An 18872-nucleotide genomic window follows, 5' to 3' on the forward strand; every position below is an offset into this window, starting at 1 on the left:
AAACACGGTTGAATACTTTGTAGCTACAGTGTAACATATCATTACCTAATGAAATTCTACCGCGGTTGAAATAACTGAAGAAACACTGAAACACTTGGCTAAAAACTGTTGTATGAAGTCACATCACAACCTGATTCGCCTAGGTGCTTTGTAATAGGCTAACCCAGTGTGTGTTCCTAATGACACAATAAGACACATATGAGCTGTTTGTATTTCTGTATTGCCATGATCCACTTGTTATATACAGTATGTGATACAAAAATCCTAGGATGCATTATCTAAAAATAGAAAGGAAAATGTATAATTGTTGTGTGAATTGTTACAGTAAGAGTGAAATAGTTAAACATCTATAAGCTGTGACATTCAAGCAAAGCATCCACCAGTTACAATCAGTGTGTGGCTCAGAGGCCACTAAAGTAGGCTATCTAGTGGGCTATACTACTACAGTGTATCCCCTTTCATCTGTCATTGCTGTCTTTCATGATCTATTTATAAGTGTTTCCTGTTAAGCAGCATTACATGTGCGATAGCAAAAGGGGATTTTTTTTTATTTAAAGTTACAGAAAGCGTGATTAGCCGTCCAGCAGCAACAATGTTTCATTTTCCTTCAAGGCTTCTCCTCTTTCTGCTTGGGGATTTGGATTTGCTTATTCATGCTGGCCCATCTTTTCCTTCATCTTCCTTTATGTTATTGTGCACAACAAATTCAGACAAAGAGAATTCTCCAGAAAAGGGGGTTGTCCACATCCTGCAAGGGTCAGTAGGGGTCCTCCTTCAGGCTTTGGTAAAGACAGCAGGTGAATATCATCCCCACCAGCTGACAAATACAAAAGACACAACAGAGACTCAGAAATGGGCTCATATCAGCAGCTAGACTGACACACAGTGATAACGTACTGTACGTGTACAGCAGTAAAAAAAAAAAACTGAATTGAAATTATAGCCAGAGGATTGCAATGAATCACTAATTTTCCCAAGAATATCTGAAATGTATAACTTGTACAGAATGCTCTCTAGAATGAAGCTTCCCTACCTCTGACCAGATCAAATTCAGCTCATCACATAACAGCCAGGATAGCCTACACCGGACGTGCAACTGAAGTTCTCTGCTCACAGAGTGTAGAAATAGTTTTAGAAGACTGGTCTAATTTTTCAAAATGTCTGCTGTAGCCAGTTCCGTTGATGAAAGTGGGAGTTTTTGTTGCAGCAGTTGCACGCCTGGTGTAGCATGTCAGAGCAGTACATGGCTAGTCATAACACCTCAATATCAAGGTAGTATAAGGACTGAATTTGCTGTTTGTGATGTCACTGGTTATAGACCTACTTAAGGGGGGTACACACATAAAGATTTTCTAAATCTCAACCGGTTTTCTATCTGTGAGAGAACCCACGCATGAAGATAAAAAAAAAATCTGCTTGGCTGCCCTCGGAACACCCAACACAAAGCAGAATTTCCAGCCACAAATATTGAACATGTTTAATATTTATGATTATCGACACCGAACATTTTCCAAGGCAATTGTTGGGAGACTTTTGACTTTTTGACAACCCGCACACTACTGTACAAGAGAATCTCATAAGATAATCTTAGGAGCTTAAGATAATCGGCCGTTTTCTGTCTTTGGTCGGAAGGGGGGAAATCGGGGCAAAATCATCCTGTGTGTACCCCCCTTTAGTTTCTGCTAACCATACTATTAGAAGTTACTGTGCACAGAGACAGGTTCTCATTAGTTCTGGGGGGGGGGATGTACTGTACCTGGATGAAGGCAAGGCCGATGCCGACGCCTCCAAGGATCTGCAGGTGCTGCAGCAGGAACTCTTCCAATTTACCAATACAGCCTCCCTGTGGAAGACATAGGAAGACATACAGTACAGTATGTCTTAGTCACCAGTCAATAGAAAAAAAGGAGAAGAGAATGTGTGTGTGTCTGTGTGTGTGTGTGTGTGTGTGTGTGTGTGTGTGTGTGTGTGAGTGCTCCAGGCTGCACCAAGCACCTCATTTGTTTCCGGTGGTGTGTTTGAACCTGCTTCTATTGTTAATGTAAGTGTCTACACAGACCTGCTTGGTTGTTGCACCTAGGGAATCAGCATGTTACAACGTAAACGTTTTTTAAAGAGTTTTAAAATTATTATTATTGGGCAAACCATATCTTCAGTGTTGGAGTGAACATGTAAGGAGCAAAATCTAACAAAAGATGCTGTTACAACAGCTAAGGCTCAGCCTTCCGTGCATATTACACTGGAGAAGAAAACGATATCCTAGTATGTCTAAGTTTTTTCTTTTTTTTTGGTGTGTGTGTGGGTGTGTGTGTGTGTGTGTGTGTGGTGTGACTTTAAAAGTGTGACTCATATAATGTACATGGTACAGTGTAAATTGTGCCCAGTGCTGAGGAGGTACATCCAGTGTGTGTATTGTGCAAACTGATCTACCAAATAATAGGTGAACCATTTCTCTATAATAAATTGTTTGTGATTGCCAGTAATAACAACTTCATTAACTGATAATTAATAGTCACTCTTAGATTCCACACCTCCACATTGTAGATGTTGGAGGGGTGGTCTCTAAGCCCACAGCGATTTGAGCGAGTCTTGCAACAGCTGTCAGGAACCACCCTATCACCAGCCAGTTTCTTCCATGCCCCATCTCTCCAGTCAGTGTAGTTGATACTGCCACAGCACTTCAGCTACAAGCAGGAGAGCAGAAAGAAAGAAAAACAGAGAGAAAGAAAGAAAGAAGGACAGAGACTTTGTTAACAGTAAGGAAAGTAAAAGAATTCCAATACCTGGCTATGTCGGGGTTCTGTTCATCCTGTCGGGACTTATTTTCCGATAATGACCGGCGTTACAGTATATTATCCCTTACGTATTACTGTGCGTTCAGACCAAAACCGTCAAAAGCGTCAAAGTCGCTGGTGAAGCTCATAGCGCGACACTCAACCCAGTTCAGCGCCGAAAGCGTGAAAGCCATGACGTGATACATTCGAACAAACCACAAGCAGCAATCCTGCGAGTTTGACCTTCTGATTGGTTGACGCCGAACTGTGTCATAGCTCATTACCATAAAGTTAACTGAGGCTCAACTTTTTTTGACGCCCGTGACCATGGGCGTCAGTTTGGTTTGAAATGTGCTGGGGACAAAAACAGATTTCTGAAGTGCATTTTCAGAAGTGCTGGGTACAATGACGCATTCATTTTCTTTATCTTTTGCTCAGGTCATTTTTGAAACTGAAAGACTCTGTCTTTAATTACTTATGTAAATGAATAAAAATGTTGACAATGTGACATGACGTGACATCGACTCAGAAGCAGGCACGTACAGTAGCCTAGGCTATATGTTCAAAAGATTCGGGGCTATAGCCAAAGATCCTTATTACTGAGCTCCGCTTTAACCCTCTCTGCTATAGCCCGGCTGACCCTTCCATTTTCTGGGGGTCCGGGGGTTTTTCCCCCGGGAAAATTTTAAGATTGGGCTGTGAAAGATGCGATTTCAACATAGTTCGAGAAGGAAAGTAAGGCCAATCGTTGAGGTCCTCGTCGTCATATTTTAAAAACAAAGCTAATTTCCCCACTAGACCGAAGTCTACGTGTTTAGATGTGTATCGAGCAGAACATTAATAACATACTCTGACGAAGATGTAGGCTAATCGAAACGTTAGACTGTTGCTGTGCACCTTTGCATTAGCCTACAATAAACTAACAAGCAAAACCAAAATAAACACTAGCCTAAACTGTGCTGCTCCGATATTTTTCTCTTTTTGATCAACTTGTCCCCTGCTGTGGATGCATGCACCAGTAGTTGCTTGTAGAAGAGCATCTATTCCTTTTTTGAAGTTCCCTATATGTCGCCGGGTGGCCGCTCACATCGTTCTAAAGTTGCAACAAATGATTCGGACTCTAACGCCAGGTCAGCGCTAGTAACAATGTTGCAGTTGTGGCTGCCAGAGCCATATAGATACTGCTCTGGTGGCTGCTATGTGTGTTATGAACTTCAGGCTACTTTTTAGTTTTTAGCCAAATTGAGCTCGAAGTTTTTTTTTTTTTAAAAAAGTGGTGGGGACAAAATGACTTATGACGAAATCTGATGAGGACGCGTCCTCACCGTCCCCAGCGCAATCGACGCCTATGCCCGTGACGCTCAAGAAGCCACCCTCACACCCAGAACGCTTTTGACGCCAGTAACGCCGACTCTCCATAGAAAATGAATGATTTCCGGCGCTCTTGGCGCTTTTGACGGTTTTGGTCTGAACGCACAGTTAGCCATGGTTGATCTAGTTTACACAACTGACAGTAAATCAGCCATTCTTCAATCTTTCAGTGACCTGTTCCTTCAAAATTGCTTATCCACAGTAAAGCTTTTGAGCCTCTGTTATATATTTATCTTTATAACACATGAGGATTTGAATACTGGGTTTTCTATTCTGGCATGTGTGTAAGCATTTTGAAATAAGACAATAAATATTCAGAATTTAGCATTAGGTAAGCTTGTTCATAAAGAAAATTTTAGTTAGTTTATAGTACAACATTTAGTGTATATCCTATGAGAAACACATAATCCTATATGTGACTGGTACAGTATGTGTACTATTTATGTGTATCTTAGGGGTCGGGTCGAGTACATCTTATGTATGTATCCTGATCAATATGATCAATCAAAAACTTTAGAAAAAACGGCATACACCGAGAAAATACAATGCAACATGTATTGAGCAAACCAACTGTCTAACACTGATAATGTGTATCCTGTGGTGATGGTAATGTGTAGTACTCACATCCTGGTGTAGCTTGTCCACTGCATCAGTGACATGTTCCTGACCAGTCTGATTATACTTATTCACCATAGTGTCCTTCAGGTTCACTCTCAGCTCATCGCTCAGCTGGTGGAAACACACATACACACACGCACACACGCACACGCACACACACACACACACACACACACACACACACACACACAGAAAAGGCAGCACGCAGACACATACACATACATACGTATACACGCATACACAAACACACATTCACAGCACCCACACATACATAAACACAGTGAAATTTTGAAGAGAAATAGTGCACTTTAAAAAAATTACATGAATAATCAGCAACAATCCAATAATCACCTTAATATAATAATTATATTTCTCATTTCCAGCACAGCTTCCAGAGAACTAGTTCTGACAACAGGCACTGTAACCCCTTCTGCGTAGTTCTACTGTAACTTCACATACCTGCCTGCCGCCACTACCACACTGAAACCAACCTATTCAGCTGCAGCTAACCAGATAGCTCAGGGCTCTCTTACCACATGCCTCAGTCACCTTCACACAGCACGCAGGCTATCAGATACCCCGCAACACCTCCGGCTATCCTGGACAGGATGGGGATGATATCCTAGCAGTCTTTTGAATTATGGCTGCTGCTCGCCTTACCCCCCGTGGCAATATCTCCCAGACCTCTCTCTCTCTGTTGAGGTTTTCTTAGCCCTCCGTTATGATCCCCTGTATGGGCTTACAGTCATCAGTCTAAATGGATCACACACTCCATACATCCTTCACTGTCATTCCACAACCGCAGGCATCTCAAGCCTTTTTAAGTGAGACATCACCATCCAACCTGGATGTGTCACTTCATGACGTGGTCTACAACTGCACCTCTTCTTGTGCATGTTATCCAGCAGAACAGAGGTATGACTCGCTAGATAACTTCCCACACATTCCACAGCAAATCTATGTAAACTACTTAAGACCTGAGCATAAGACAGAAATTACATGTCTGAAAACTGACAGAGAACATCCACAGAGGAATGAACTGGTGAAGGCGCTAAACAGCATGCTGGAGACTGAGGACAGAGACAAGAACATCAGGACAGGGTGTTTACCTGATAGCAGAGAGGGAAACACTGGATGAAGACGAGGAGGAAGAGAGAGGGGGATGTAGACAAGGACGAAGTGGAAGAAGAAGAGAAGAGAAGTGTTTACAAGAATGGAAAGAACGGAGGCTGGTGAATGGAAAGCATGCAGATGATGTTAAATGCGCAGAGAAGAAAAAAAAACATTGATGCGGCACGCATGCATGTCAATTTTTGTGAGATTATTCAAACTTTAAAAATCTCTGATTTTGAAAAAAAATCTATGATGGCTTTTCTTTGGCAAAACAAAATGTGCAAGTCATAGAAAAATATATTCCTGGCTCAGAGCATTTTTTCAAAGGGTGTTGAATATTATGGGAGAGATTAAAAGCTTGTAGACACTGAATGAAAAGGGGTGGAGGGACGGAAACAAAATTCAGAAGAAAAGGAAACAAATGTACAACTATAAATGTAAAAGAATGTGATTCAAACCAGAGAAAGATACATTGTGCATTTGCGTAGCAAGGTGGGGTGTCTCATGCTGTGGCTAGGAAAGACTGAGATTTCCTGTTGCTTAGGGAACAACAAAAAAACATCTGTAGGAACTTCCCAGTCACTGAGCGACACCTCCCTTCTGCAGGCTATAAATTTACAGTTGAGCATTCTGAGAGATTCAGCTAACTCCACCCAGAGAGTTTCTGGCACACAAAAGTTCTGTTCCAGAGGAAAAGTCTGGAAAGCAGCTGCTATAGAGGATGTATGACTTTGTCTTTTGGGAGCAAAAGTGACTTTGGTGACTCAGTCTTTTGAAAAATATGTACCATATAACTTCACCTGCACTCTTCATGTCTAAAGGATAATAACCCCTTCTATAGGCCATTATTAAAGGACAAAAGCACACCATATAAAAATGGTTACTGCCTTTCTATTTTTCATTAAAGGACAAATACAAAACAAATCCAGAGAAACACTTAAAATGGACAAAACATGACATCGATCATGCAGAATAGTAGCAGACAACAAAACTATGGCACCTTTATGAAATACTGTGTGAGTGTAAAGCTATAGTACTCAAATGTCATACTGAGTGTCGCTATATGGCACCCTAAGCCCAAATGACCTGGTGCCGAAGGCAGACTAGAGAGAAGCTGACTGGAATGGGTCAGGCCTTCACCTAGTGTGGACCCAGCTTGTTACCGTGGAGACAGGGAGGGAGGAAGGGAAGGGAAAGAGAACAATACCTCCTGGTAGTAGACATATGCCAACACCCCAGCCGTGATCTCCAACAGGAAAATACACAGGAGCAGGACGAAGTACTGACAAAGAAAAACACACGCGCGCACACACACACACGCACACGCACACGCACACGCACATATTATAAAATGTTGGGAGAAACAATGGCAGGAATACTTCCTCATTCAATTGAATGCGTACATAATGACATAATGATATCATATGAGCTACAAACAGTTCCTATATTTTCATATTGTACTGTAGAGCAAATATGAGACACTGCAAAGCCAAAGTGCAGTATCTGCTAAAACTGAGAAAAAACAGCTTGTCTTTCACATTGTATTTTAGCACGTACTGCAACATGAAAACCCCTATATCTTCAGGAAATGTTTCAGTAGATCAATGAGATTTTGTAGTGAGGCCTAGATCTGTTTGACCTACATGCAAAAGACCATAAGTGGCTCAACACATCTCTGACACTGTGTGTGTGTGTGTGTGTGTGTGGCCTATCAGCTGTAGAAAACAGAAACACTTGTGTTTCTGTTTTCTGTTTTTCTCCTCTCAGACAAAATAGCGCATTCATCAGTCGCCCTCTCATGTCTCTGTAAACTACACACACAAACAAATACGCACACACACAGACACACACACACACACACACACGCACACACGCACACACGCACACACACACACATATACAGTATATGCACACATCTCTACACACATTAAAAATTACACTCTCTCCTTCTGTTCTGACCTAACCTTTTTTTTTATGTCTGTGGTCTCAGCTGTAGCAAATTTCCAGCTCCTCCTCCCTGTCTTGGACTCTCCCTTTTTCTCTTTTTGTGTGCCTCAAATACTTTCTCACCTCTATTTTTTGCACTCTCTCTCTCCCTTTTTCTTTTCTCAAGTGTTCCAAAACTACCTCAACCCTTCCCTGCCTCTCCCCTTCCTAACTCTCTCTCTCTCTCTCCATGCTCTCTCCTCTCCTCTTGCTGTCCGCTCCCCCACTCCTCTCTTTCCTCCCCTGACTCTCTCTGATACTTTCCATTCTTTCACTCTGACTCATTGCCCCGATGTGAGCTCTTAAAGACACACACAGCTTATAATATCACATACACTAGATCCGCTCTACGTGTGTGGACTGTACACACACAAGGGTGTTTAATCCCCCCCGCCCCCTCAGGACCTCTGCTTGCTCAGATGAAGACGGAGTGCAGAGATCTAACGGCTCACTGATAACACATCAGCACGCACACACACACACACACACAGGCACGCACGCACGCACGCACGCACGCACGCACGCACGCACGCACGCACGCACGCACGCACGCACGCACGCACGCACGCACGCACGCACGCACGCACGCACGCACGCACGCACGCACGCACGCACGCACGCACGCACGCACGCACGCACGCACGCACGCACGCACGCACGCACGCACGCACGCACGCACGCACGCACGCACGCACGCACGCACGCACGCACGCACGCACACACACACACACACACACACACACACACACACACACACACACACACACACACACACACACACACACACACACACACACACACCCTCTGTGAGGGTTTTTTGTGACCACTCACTCATGCCAGCTTTAAAAAAACACTCTCATGCCAGCCTTTATTTTCTCCTCAGAGTCATCTGGAAGAAAACCAGCGAGGCAGTGTTCCAGTGTTAGAATAAAGGCAATGTGTGTGTGTGTGTGTGTGTCTGTGTGTGTGTGTGTGTGTGCTTGTAGTAGGGTCAGCTGCAACAGCAAAGTCTGTTGAAAGCTGTAACTCTACCCCTGCATACGGAAATCTGTGCCGAGATGGTAAAGTATGATTAAACCTGTAGAGCTCATTAGTAAAACACAAGCTGTCATTAATTGCGAGGGGAAAATGGACCCTCTTGTTGCAGGAAGGGAGGGGACATCGAGTGTGATTATGAATGTTTTCCACAACTATTTTTAGTGTGAAATCTGGGCCAGTTCCTGCTATCCATGTGCCCTTTCCTCTGCTCACAGATAAGCACAAGAGTCAGAGTCACTAACTGACGGGGCACATTCTCACCGACAGAACACAGAGCTGAGAGTGACGCCGTGCTTTTCAGGTTGTTAAACTCATGCTTTTGTTAGCGTCTTTACAGAGCTGTTTAGAGGAATAGCATGGGCCCAAGTGTTTCCCATACTATCTGCTGCCTGTGGTGTATACTGTCTGGGTTGCACTACTGTGTTTACCTAGTCAGTGAGTCTACTCCTGTTTCAGACTTTCATTACAGGGCAGGACACATGAGTCTGTGTGTGTGTGTGTGTGTGTGTGTGTGTGTGTGCTCGTGCATGCGTGTGTTTGTGGCCTTGCTCTGTGTTCTCTCTCCACTCGGAGTGTTGAATGTCCCTGTACATACACTCCTGCTGCCATATGTTGAGATATTTAAGCCCATACTGACATACATGACTGCATAGTGACATTGGGTGTCATGTGGGTGACTGTACAGTATGTGCATGTGCCTATGTGTGTGTGTCTATGTGCGTGCATGCGTGCGTGCGTGTGTTATGCAGATTAGTTGCTAGAGCAATTCTTACCACTATCAGGAATCCCCTGTGCTCCTTAATGGTGGCACAACAACCAAGTACTCCTGTTGCCACGACGACAACCCCGGCCAAGATAAGGACGTAAGCAGAGGCAGAGTATGCACTGGAGGCCAGTAGGCTGATGTACTCGCTCTTATCCACCAAGGTCCACACACCCACTGCAGCCACAGCGCCCCCTGCCAACTGGGAGAGTACAATGCAGGAAGATAAATCACAGACCAGGCCAAACCAGGGTGAAGTTCATATGCATTCAAAAAAGCTACAGTTGGGGTATTCAGTGAGAGTATTCTAGCACTGACATTGTATTACATTTGTTAAAAGTGTCATAATTTTAGTGTGGAGCTGCACATTGACCTCACAGATTGCCAAAGGAGTATTAGAGATTAGTGGAATCAGCACAACCCCAAACACTGAAGTTGTTGTTGTCGTTGTGTGCCTTGGATGCAGATCAAACACAAGTTTGGTGATGTCAGACTGCCAGACATGCATCACTCTTGACATTATAATCACTCAGAGACTTCGGCACCACAACGTCATCGTGTTTGGTCTGGTTGATGTTTTTGAAATATCCGGATTTCTGTTATAAAACTGGAATAAATATTTCTTTACTAACTCGAATACACATACAGTACATTCACTCTGCTTCATGTGGTATGGATTGTTTTGATGGCACGGTTTCAAAATCTGCGTTATATACTCCCTGTGCTGCATGGCCACACCATCTCTTTTAACCACCACCATATGTGCCCATCTGTGCAGTTCTGTGCGGTCATGTCTACAAGCCGTTTTACTGAAACAATACACCAGTGTGCTGAAATGACAATTTTAGAAACATGCTCACTCGTGCTCACTCTCTATATCGCTCTCTCTCTTACATACACACACACACACACACACACACACACACACACAATCTCTCTTACCCAAAATATGAAGTTGAATGTGAAGAGTAGATATTTCAGACAGATAGTCCCACATGTGTTTGTCTTTTCTTCTTCCGCTCCCATGCTAAGGTAGACAAGATTATTGGACACACAATTACCGCCACATTTGTCTCTCCCAAAGAAGGACCACTCTGTGAACATAAAACCCTACATATCCCCTTACCAATGATGCATGCAGATGTTAATTGTTGTTTGTTGAGTGCAAGATCATTCAGTTCTGCATTGTCTTTCACACCTATGTCATACCATTGGTGCACTGGGTCATGACAAATTAACATGATCTCTGAAATTGTGTCTGAGAGGCTGTTTATGAAAGGGCACACATTTCAACATCAATTTGGCTGAATTGTTTCTATATGTGTGTGTGTGTGTGTGTGTGTGTGTGTGTGTGTGTGTGTGTGTGTGTGTGTGTGTTTGTTTCTGCGCGCAGGCAGGTCTCGGCGGTGGAGTCGCTCTTTCACGCTCTGCGTCACATAGGCTACCCCGCGCTGTCACGTCGCGCATGTTCGCGCGCTCCCCCGCCCTCACCTATGTAACGGGATATGGGAGTCATGCCGAGTGAGACATTAAAATAACTTTACAACCGTGACCTCACCTTTAATTTGGTCTCTGTGTGTAAATTTGTCTCTGTCTCCGTAACTGTAGAACATTTCCCACGCAACCCAGAAACCGTAATGAAGAGGCTACTACAACTGTTTACGGTGGGGTACCCTACACTGCGGATACAGTTTTTGTGACTTTACTAAGTTCTGCCAGTTCCGTGGTTTTAACAAGAAGACAGGAACTCCACGACAAGCAGCTCATTCATTTGAGTCTCTCACTTGTCTGTAATGTCTGTCTGATGACTCACAACGGCTAGGTAGCCCACCCACACCTCTGCTTCGAAACTCGACCTAGGCTTCTGCTCCCAGAGAAAGTGCATTCAAGTTCAAGGCGAAGAAACACTCGGTAGAAAACAACGTTAATTGAAAAAAGACCAAACGAGAAAATACTTTAAAGAAGTTAAACCCGGACTTGCTACTTTGATGTGTTACAGGGAGGTCACGGTTTACCACAGTGACCACATTTAAGTTAATAGTGAAGTTGCCTGGGAAAAACAGGTCAGTTTGCCTATAATCTGACAAAAAAGAACGAGCGAGGTCTTTTAAAGCTTTATCTATGCAATTTGTTGTTTTTAAAAGGGTTCTTGGCTTGAGGCGCATGTTCGCCAACTCCTTTAAGTTAATGTGTTCAACGACAAGATTTGTTTGGGGGGGGGGGGGGGGGGGAAGGGGAAAAAATGTAGTATGCCTCCCCTCACACCACGCCGTGTCAGGAATCCGCGGAATCCAGCTTGTAATTCATTGCAGATAACGGACTCCGCTTTGGAGCCTCACCAAAAACCTAATACCGTCACATCACGGAAATCTCCAACATCAAACCGAACTGAAAGTTTATATCACCACAATGTCACATAACAGGCATGATATTCCCTTAACTGTTTATAGGTTAGTTTTTTTTAATTATTATTTCTGTCATCTCTTTCAGCTGCAATCAGGCGACTGTGATACCTCTCATATAAAATAGGCTACTTTAGCCAACAATTCAAGTGCCAAAATAAATATCCAATGTTAAGGCTGTCCAACACGTAGTCCCAAAATAGCTCTTCGCCCACAAACTAACGAGTCAGTTTAAAGGGGAAAAATATAACCGTTACCTTGGTCCAAACAAGTATCTCTATCGTGTCTTTCCAAAGAGGCTTGTCAGTGTGCGTATCCGTCTGTGTTTGTTGTGGGAAGTAGCCTACGCCTGAGTGTAGCGCAACCCAGCCCCGGAGCGCGAATCTGTTTCTTCCCCCTCGCGCTAAAAAAAGCGCATTTCGGCACCAGACTGGGCAATGCTGCTGTTGACCTGTAGGCTGTGGCGCCAGTTGCCTACTGCGGTGGGTATGGCATGAACAGCATTATGACAGCTTGTGTTTACGGTTTCTTGTCAGCTGAAGACGTTACACATTTTATTTTGATGATAACTTATTACAGCCCTTTAATTCTTTTAAAGGGGTTTACGATTAAGCATAGTAGGCATAACACAATTTATATATAGCCTAATTTATTCTAAATATATTATTCATTTATTTATTTATCTATTTATACACCCGGGTCTCGGATTTTGAAAGAATCAACACTGGCTGGTTCTGCGTTGACCTTTGATCTACTTCAACCTGTAGGCACTGGTAGGCCTACCAATATTAGCCTACACTATTTCTAGTCCTAGTATAACAAAGATTCTATAGTGGAGAGCTCTATGATCTTTGGCCTATAATAATGTTCTGTAATATCCTATTGTGTTTCTCTAGTAGGCCTACAGTCTTATATTATAGCCTACTTCTGTAGAATGTCCCAAAATACAAAATGAGTCCTATTATATCTATCCATCTAAAATTAATATCCTGTTTTGTGTCAAATTACTATAAGATTTCCTACAATTCATTTTTGTAAGGCATCATCTGTCAACACATCCTGTGTCCACCTGTACCGCTGGCCTCTCCAGTAGATAATCTCATTTACAATACCGCCATCTAGTGGTAGAGCCTTGTGAGGGGATACAATAATATACAGTGCGCACACTTTCATTCACTGGTGTCCACATGAAACAGTTCATTTACAAGACACTTTAAGTGATTAATTTATTGTATTGTGAATATCTTCATCTCCACTTAATCAATAATTAACAATAAGCTCAGCGTGTTGCCAGGGTCAGTTCTAGAAAACAGTTTTCAACTGCCCCACTAACAACAGAAATGGCTGTGTTGGGCTGGTGTTAAGTTCTTTTCCAGCTGCATATTGTAGCTCACTACCACTAGCAGGTAGACGTCAGCCACGTTCCCTTTCATTCGATGCCTAGTGTGTGTGTGTGTGTGTGTGTGTGGGTTCACTTCTACCTCTTTTCTCTCTCTCTGGGCAATCTGTCTCCCCTCCCTTTCTGCCGTGTGCTCTACCTTTCTTGTAAAACACACACACACACACAGGTTGAAATAAATTTTTTGACATGTTTAAAATGTGAACATCTACCAGCCACTGACAAAGAAATGGTGAATTCACTTGCCACTCAATATTAAATCACTGTTTTGTGTCTGAAATCTACTAGCATTTTCATATTGTACCAGCAGCCAATTATAATGTCTGTCCATACAGTAATTTGTGATGGCTTATAAATATTTTTAGCACATTTTAACAACTATGTGACAATACAGATCAGATTTTGGCCACAATATTATCGTGATGTTAAATTTTCAAATTCCATTAATGCAGAAATGGTAAAATGCCAGTACCAAGTTTGTTGGTCATTTTTAAATGTTGATCCTATCAAGCTGTTGGGTTTCATCAGGTGTATTAATCAAGAACCATGCAATCTGCATTTATATTCTATGTGCTTGATTTTACACCTGTGGAAAAGGAGCTGATGAAACCCATGCACAGGGTATTATGGCAATGGTCAAGGAAAAATCCAGGAATGTTAGTTGAATACCTTGTTTGTAAAATGTGCAATGGGTTCAGTGTGGTACTGACGCACTTTCAGCACCTGAAGGTCCATCACACATACGTGTAGACAAGTGTTTACATCAACAGTGTCACCTGCGACCTGGGAAACATCTGCTCTGTGCCCGAGCACGAAAGGGAGGTCAACCCAGAATGTGACCTCATCTCGTGTGAGTAAGCAGGTTGTGAGTATTACAATTTTTTTTTGGCAAGTCTTGCAACCAGACGGGTTGGTGCTGCGAATTTCTCCCTCCGAAAGACTGTTATTAGCCGTAATCAAATTAATATCACATTTTACTGTGCAAAGTTTAATGTTATCCGAAACAAGTAAGCCTATTTTCTTTGATTGTTTTGCTACATTAAGCCATCACGCTGCATGGCCAACTTGCAGTCAGCTTGGGTCGGTGTTCAAGCCGTGCTTGGGTTTAAGTCACTTTGTTTATTACAGGTGGGATTTCCTCATACAGTTGTATACAGGCATACAGTTTTGATGCCAACTGGCAAGATACCTTGTGGTCAAAATGACCATTTATTAAATTTTCCAGGATGACTTAGGATCACCCAATGAACATATACACCAAATTGCAAGCTTTTAGAAGGTTGTATAGGTAGTTTTTGAATCAGCTGTCAATTGTATTGGCGGCCATTTTGAATTTCTCCAAAATCTCACTTCCTGTTTGAGATATTTTTGGGCACCCCTTCTAGGATGTCTTAGGATCACCCAAGGAACATATCTACCAAATTTCATGCTTCTATCCGCCTCGTAACGATTTTTCACATAATCTCCCCTACTAATTGTCTGGGATCCAACCAAGGCTCTAGCCCTTTGCCGAGAGATCTGGGCTCTCCTGGAGAAGAAGCCCATCGAGCCATTAGACAGTTGTACTCACAGATTTTATTCCACCTACTTCATTATTCAAAGAAAGGACAGGGGCCTCCGCCCCAACTTGGACGACTGGCTCATATGCTCCCAGTCAAGATATTGTTAATGCTTAAGATAACTAAAAGTCGTGTGCTGCATTGATTTATCTAAAGCATTTGACACTGTTGACCATCATCTTCTGCAAAGACTACAAAGCATAGGTTTTAGCAGCACTGTGCTGAATTGGTTTTCTAATTACCTGAATGGTAGAACTCAGTGTGTGGCAGTCTGCGACATTCTACGACGTTACAACCAAAAGTCTAGCATGTCAGAATTTTTGGGGAATCTCTTACGACTCCCGTGTTGACACTGACACTGTGCCTGTTACCAAGACTTCCTTGAGAGATCACACCCTATTGCTTATTGACCTCATGCAGCTGCAATTAGAGGCAGAGGGTAAGGGCCCTTCCAGGTTCCCCCAAGACCTGAAACTGTGCCTAACCAGGAAATTGACCTGATCGACCATTTCAAGCAGACTTTTTCCCCAGACAAGGTAGCTCGGAAATGGAACACGCTGGTGGGGCCGTACAAAAAAGTCAAGGACCACAATTCGTCCACAGGGAGGGGCCCTGGTAAATTCCAGTTTTTAAGTCACCATTGCAGTACATCGTCTTCCCTGTTGTGGGAACAACCACGGGCCTGGATGTGCGCAGGCCAGATGCCCTGCAGGTCGGTCTGTCCGCACCTGCCTCACCTTCCTCGTCCACCAGCGCTCCCTCACCTGTGTGTCTTCTCTCCAGCTCCATCCAGAAATCCAATTAGTCAATTGACACCAACTGGGTTATTAATTACACTTATGTTTTACTACTTGGGTGACATATTTATCCCTCTAATTAATCAGGTGTGTGATGTCATCTTAATGACCTCGTTACTCCAAACAGGTGATTACTGTGATTTTTTCTTAAATATAAGAAAGGGCCTTTGGGTGCAACCTAAATGCTCAAACATGGCTGCTTTACAGTGGATTATAAAGCTTAATCACACAAGAAGGCTTCAAAGGAGTTGTTCAGGCTGCAAAGAGATACTATCAGGCAGCTGATTGACAGCCTAGGTCCCCAGTTCCAACGACCAACAGGGCGCATCTTCGCACTTACTCCAACAGTGCAGACGTTTGCTGCCCTACTGTTTTATGCCTTAGAGAGAGTTTTATGGAGGTAGTCGGGGATGGTCTGGTCCTCAGCAAGGCCTCGGTGAGCCGTGCTGTAGCAACAGTTACACCTTTGCTGCTACAGCATGTGCAATCCATAAGCTTCCCCACCACAGCCAACAAGATCCTGCAGGCCAACCAGGCTTTTCATGGAATAGCCCAACTGCCAAGGGTGATTGGAGCCATTGACGGAACCCTCACCCCGATGGTGAGTCCGTCAGAGAATGAGCCCATGTTCATCTGCAGGAAAGGGTACCCTGCCATCAATGTACAAATGTGCAATGCACGTGGCCTGTTCACTAACGTGGTGGCAAAATGGCCAGGGAGTACCCATGAGCTGGTCGAAGATGGGGGGGGGGGGGGGTTGTAACAGCTGGCTCCTGGGCGACAGTGGGTACCCTCTTCACCCGTATCCGCTGACTCCGGTTCTGCAGCCAACTACACCTGCGGAGCACAGGTACAATGAGGCACATGCTAGCACCCGCAGCATAGTAGAGAGGGCCATTGGCATTTGGAAGCAGCGTTTCCGGTGCATCAGCGACTCGAGTGGTGGCCTCCAGCTGGCGCCGGAAAAATGCCGCTCTGTCATTGTGGCGACTGCTCTGCTGCACAATCTGGCAGTGCTGGCCAATACACCGGCTCCTGATGAAGGGTTGCTTCTGGAGGATGAAGCAGGTCTTCCTGATGTGCCAGTCGGTCGGGTTACGGCAAACAAAAATATTTTTAAGAATAGCCCCGGCATTTCCTCAGTCATCACTGACACCAAAAATGTTCATAACCAACCAGGTAAATGCAATTCTCACAACTATAAATCATATCATACCATTTTAAGAACCTCCAAGAAAGCCCAGGTCGAGTCACAAGAGATACAAGACTTGGTGTTGACATTGGACCGCAAGGATAAGGAGGAGAGCGCATTGGCTTGGAGAACCATGACATATGCACATTTCCAGGTTGAAAATGTATCAGAATATCAGAAATAAGCACAAATGCAGTCAGCTTAAAGGCCCGATCACATTACAGGCGGCATGCGCTATGAAACCCATTCATTTCAATAGGTTGAGAGCGCAAAAGCGGCTCTGCCGCTAAGCGCAGCGCCGGCGGCATTTTGCCGCTTTGCCGCTGTTGCGCTTGCCGCGGTCAAAGTTGAAACATGTTGAACTTTGACCGCGGCGCGCGGTGCGCTGTGTCCACGCATCGACGAAAAGTAGCCATCAAAATGGACGAGAGGCTTATATTAGCTGTAAGCTACCTCCCTGAGCTGTATGATACCAGCTCTAGGTTATACAGGGACTTATATGTTGAAATGCAATATTTTATTTACAATTTCAAAAAATATATATCATACATGTGTTCATCTATTTAGAGGAGGAGTGTAAGAAAAGGTGGAAGAACCTGAGGGACAGGTACATTAAGGAGAGGAAGCAGCAGAAAGAGAAAAAGAGTGGTGCAGGGGCAGAGGCAAAGCGTATTTGGAAGTACTTTGCTATAATGTCCTTCTTGTTTAACTCTTGCGGGCACGATATAGTCTTAAATAAAGACGTTTTCCTGAACACACTTTTGTCCTCTGCCTTCTTGTGCATACTTTGATCTCCGGTACGTGAAGTCGGCACACTTTCATTTTTTCTACCCCAGAGCTAACTGGCTAACTAACTTAATGGCAAGTTGCATTGCAAGTTAGCTCTGGGGTAGCGAAAATCAAAGTCTGCCGCCTTCGCGTACCGGAGATCACAGATTCCTCTCGAAGGCAGAGGACAAAAGTGTGTTCAGGAAAACACCTCAATTTCCGACTTTGTCATCCCCTGAGTTTAACAGGTGTGATAATTCCAAATCCCCATGTTAATTTTCCATAGGAAAAATCGTCAGATACCGTAACTCCTTATATGGGCAAAGATGGTAGCTTTTTTGTAGGCGAACTTCAGAGGTCTATGGCTATGTCCAGAAGTCAAGCGTGCACGCTGGGTAGTACCTTCTTCCCAGAAGCGTATTAGTTAGCTTGCTCCCCAGTATGCGTCCCTACCTACATTTGGACAGCACTAACTAGTTGGCATCACCTGACTCAGGGAGGGGGGTGTGTTGACGATTTGCATGACGTGTGGAGCTTGACCTGCGCTGCGCAATGGATTATGGGATACCTGAGGGCAAAAAAGATGCATCGATGCACGCTTGGAAATCACGCCAAACGAAGTACCCAACTAGTGAGAGCGCTTGACTTTCGGACAGTCTATTCTGACGTAACTTCCGGAAAATGCACACTGCCCAGCGTGCACGCTTGACTTCTGGACATAGCCTATTAGTCTGGGGAAACTGCACTTTGTTACTACTGCACTTCGCATCACTCAAGTTCTTTATCGTCACATCACCGGCCAATAGCGTGCCAGGACTAGAGTATGGCCGTTTCTGATTGGAGCAAAAGGTTCTGGCAGTAAACAGAGGAGATAGATCTGCTGGTTTCCAGCCTGAGGGGTATTTCACAAAAGCAGAATTAAGACATCCAAGATAATCGATAAAGCCAGGTTTGACATAGCGTTCTCTAGTCATCCTAGCTAAACTCGTTTCACTAACGCCAATCCAGGATGAACAGGAGCGTCTATGTCAAGCCAGGTGTAAGTTATTCGGGATGTGTGCGCGTTCTCGTTTCTCCCCCAAATAACTCACG

General features: G+C 43.9%; 1 protein-coding gene across 2 annotated transcripts; it reads right to left on the reverse strand.

The window, feature by feature from the left end:
• Positions 1-199: 199 nt before the first annotated feature.
• Positions 200-12477, reverse strand: cd151 (CD151 molecule). 2 transcript variants are annotated; one of them, XM_062548058.1, is made up of 9 exons: positions 12323-12477; positions 10606-10690; positions 9674-9865; positions 7084-7158; positions 5873-5893; positions 4770-4874; positions 2532-2684; positions 1757-1843; positions 200-817 (listed from the first exon to the last, which is right to left on the reverse strand). In XM_062548058.1, the coding sequence occupies exons 2-9, from the start codon at positions 10687-10689 to the stop codon at positions 758-760; spliced, it is 777 nt and encodes a 258-aa protein (XP_062404042.1). In that variant the 5' UTR covers position 10690; positions 12323-12477; the 3' UTR covers positions 200-757. The 2 variants fall into 2 exon arrangements, with proteins under 2 accessions (XP_062404042.1, XP_062404043.1); XM_062548059.1 differs by lacking the exon at positions 5873-5893.
• Positions 12478-18872: the final 6395 nt, after the last annotated feature.

Source organism: Sardina pilchardus, chromosome 10 (assembly GCF_963854185.1).
Source record: "Sardina pilchardus chromosome 10, fSarPil1.1, whole genome shotgun sequence".
In the NCBI taxonomy this organism is placed as follows: Eukaryota; Metazoa; Chordata; class Actinopteri; order Clupeiformes; family Clupeidae; genus Sardina; species Sardina pilchardus.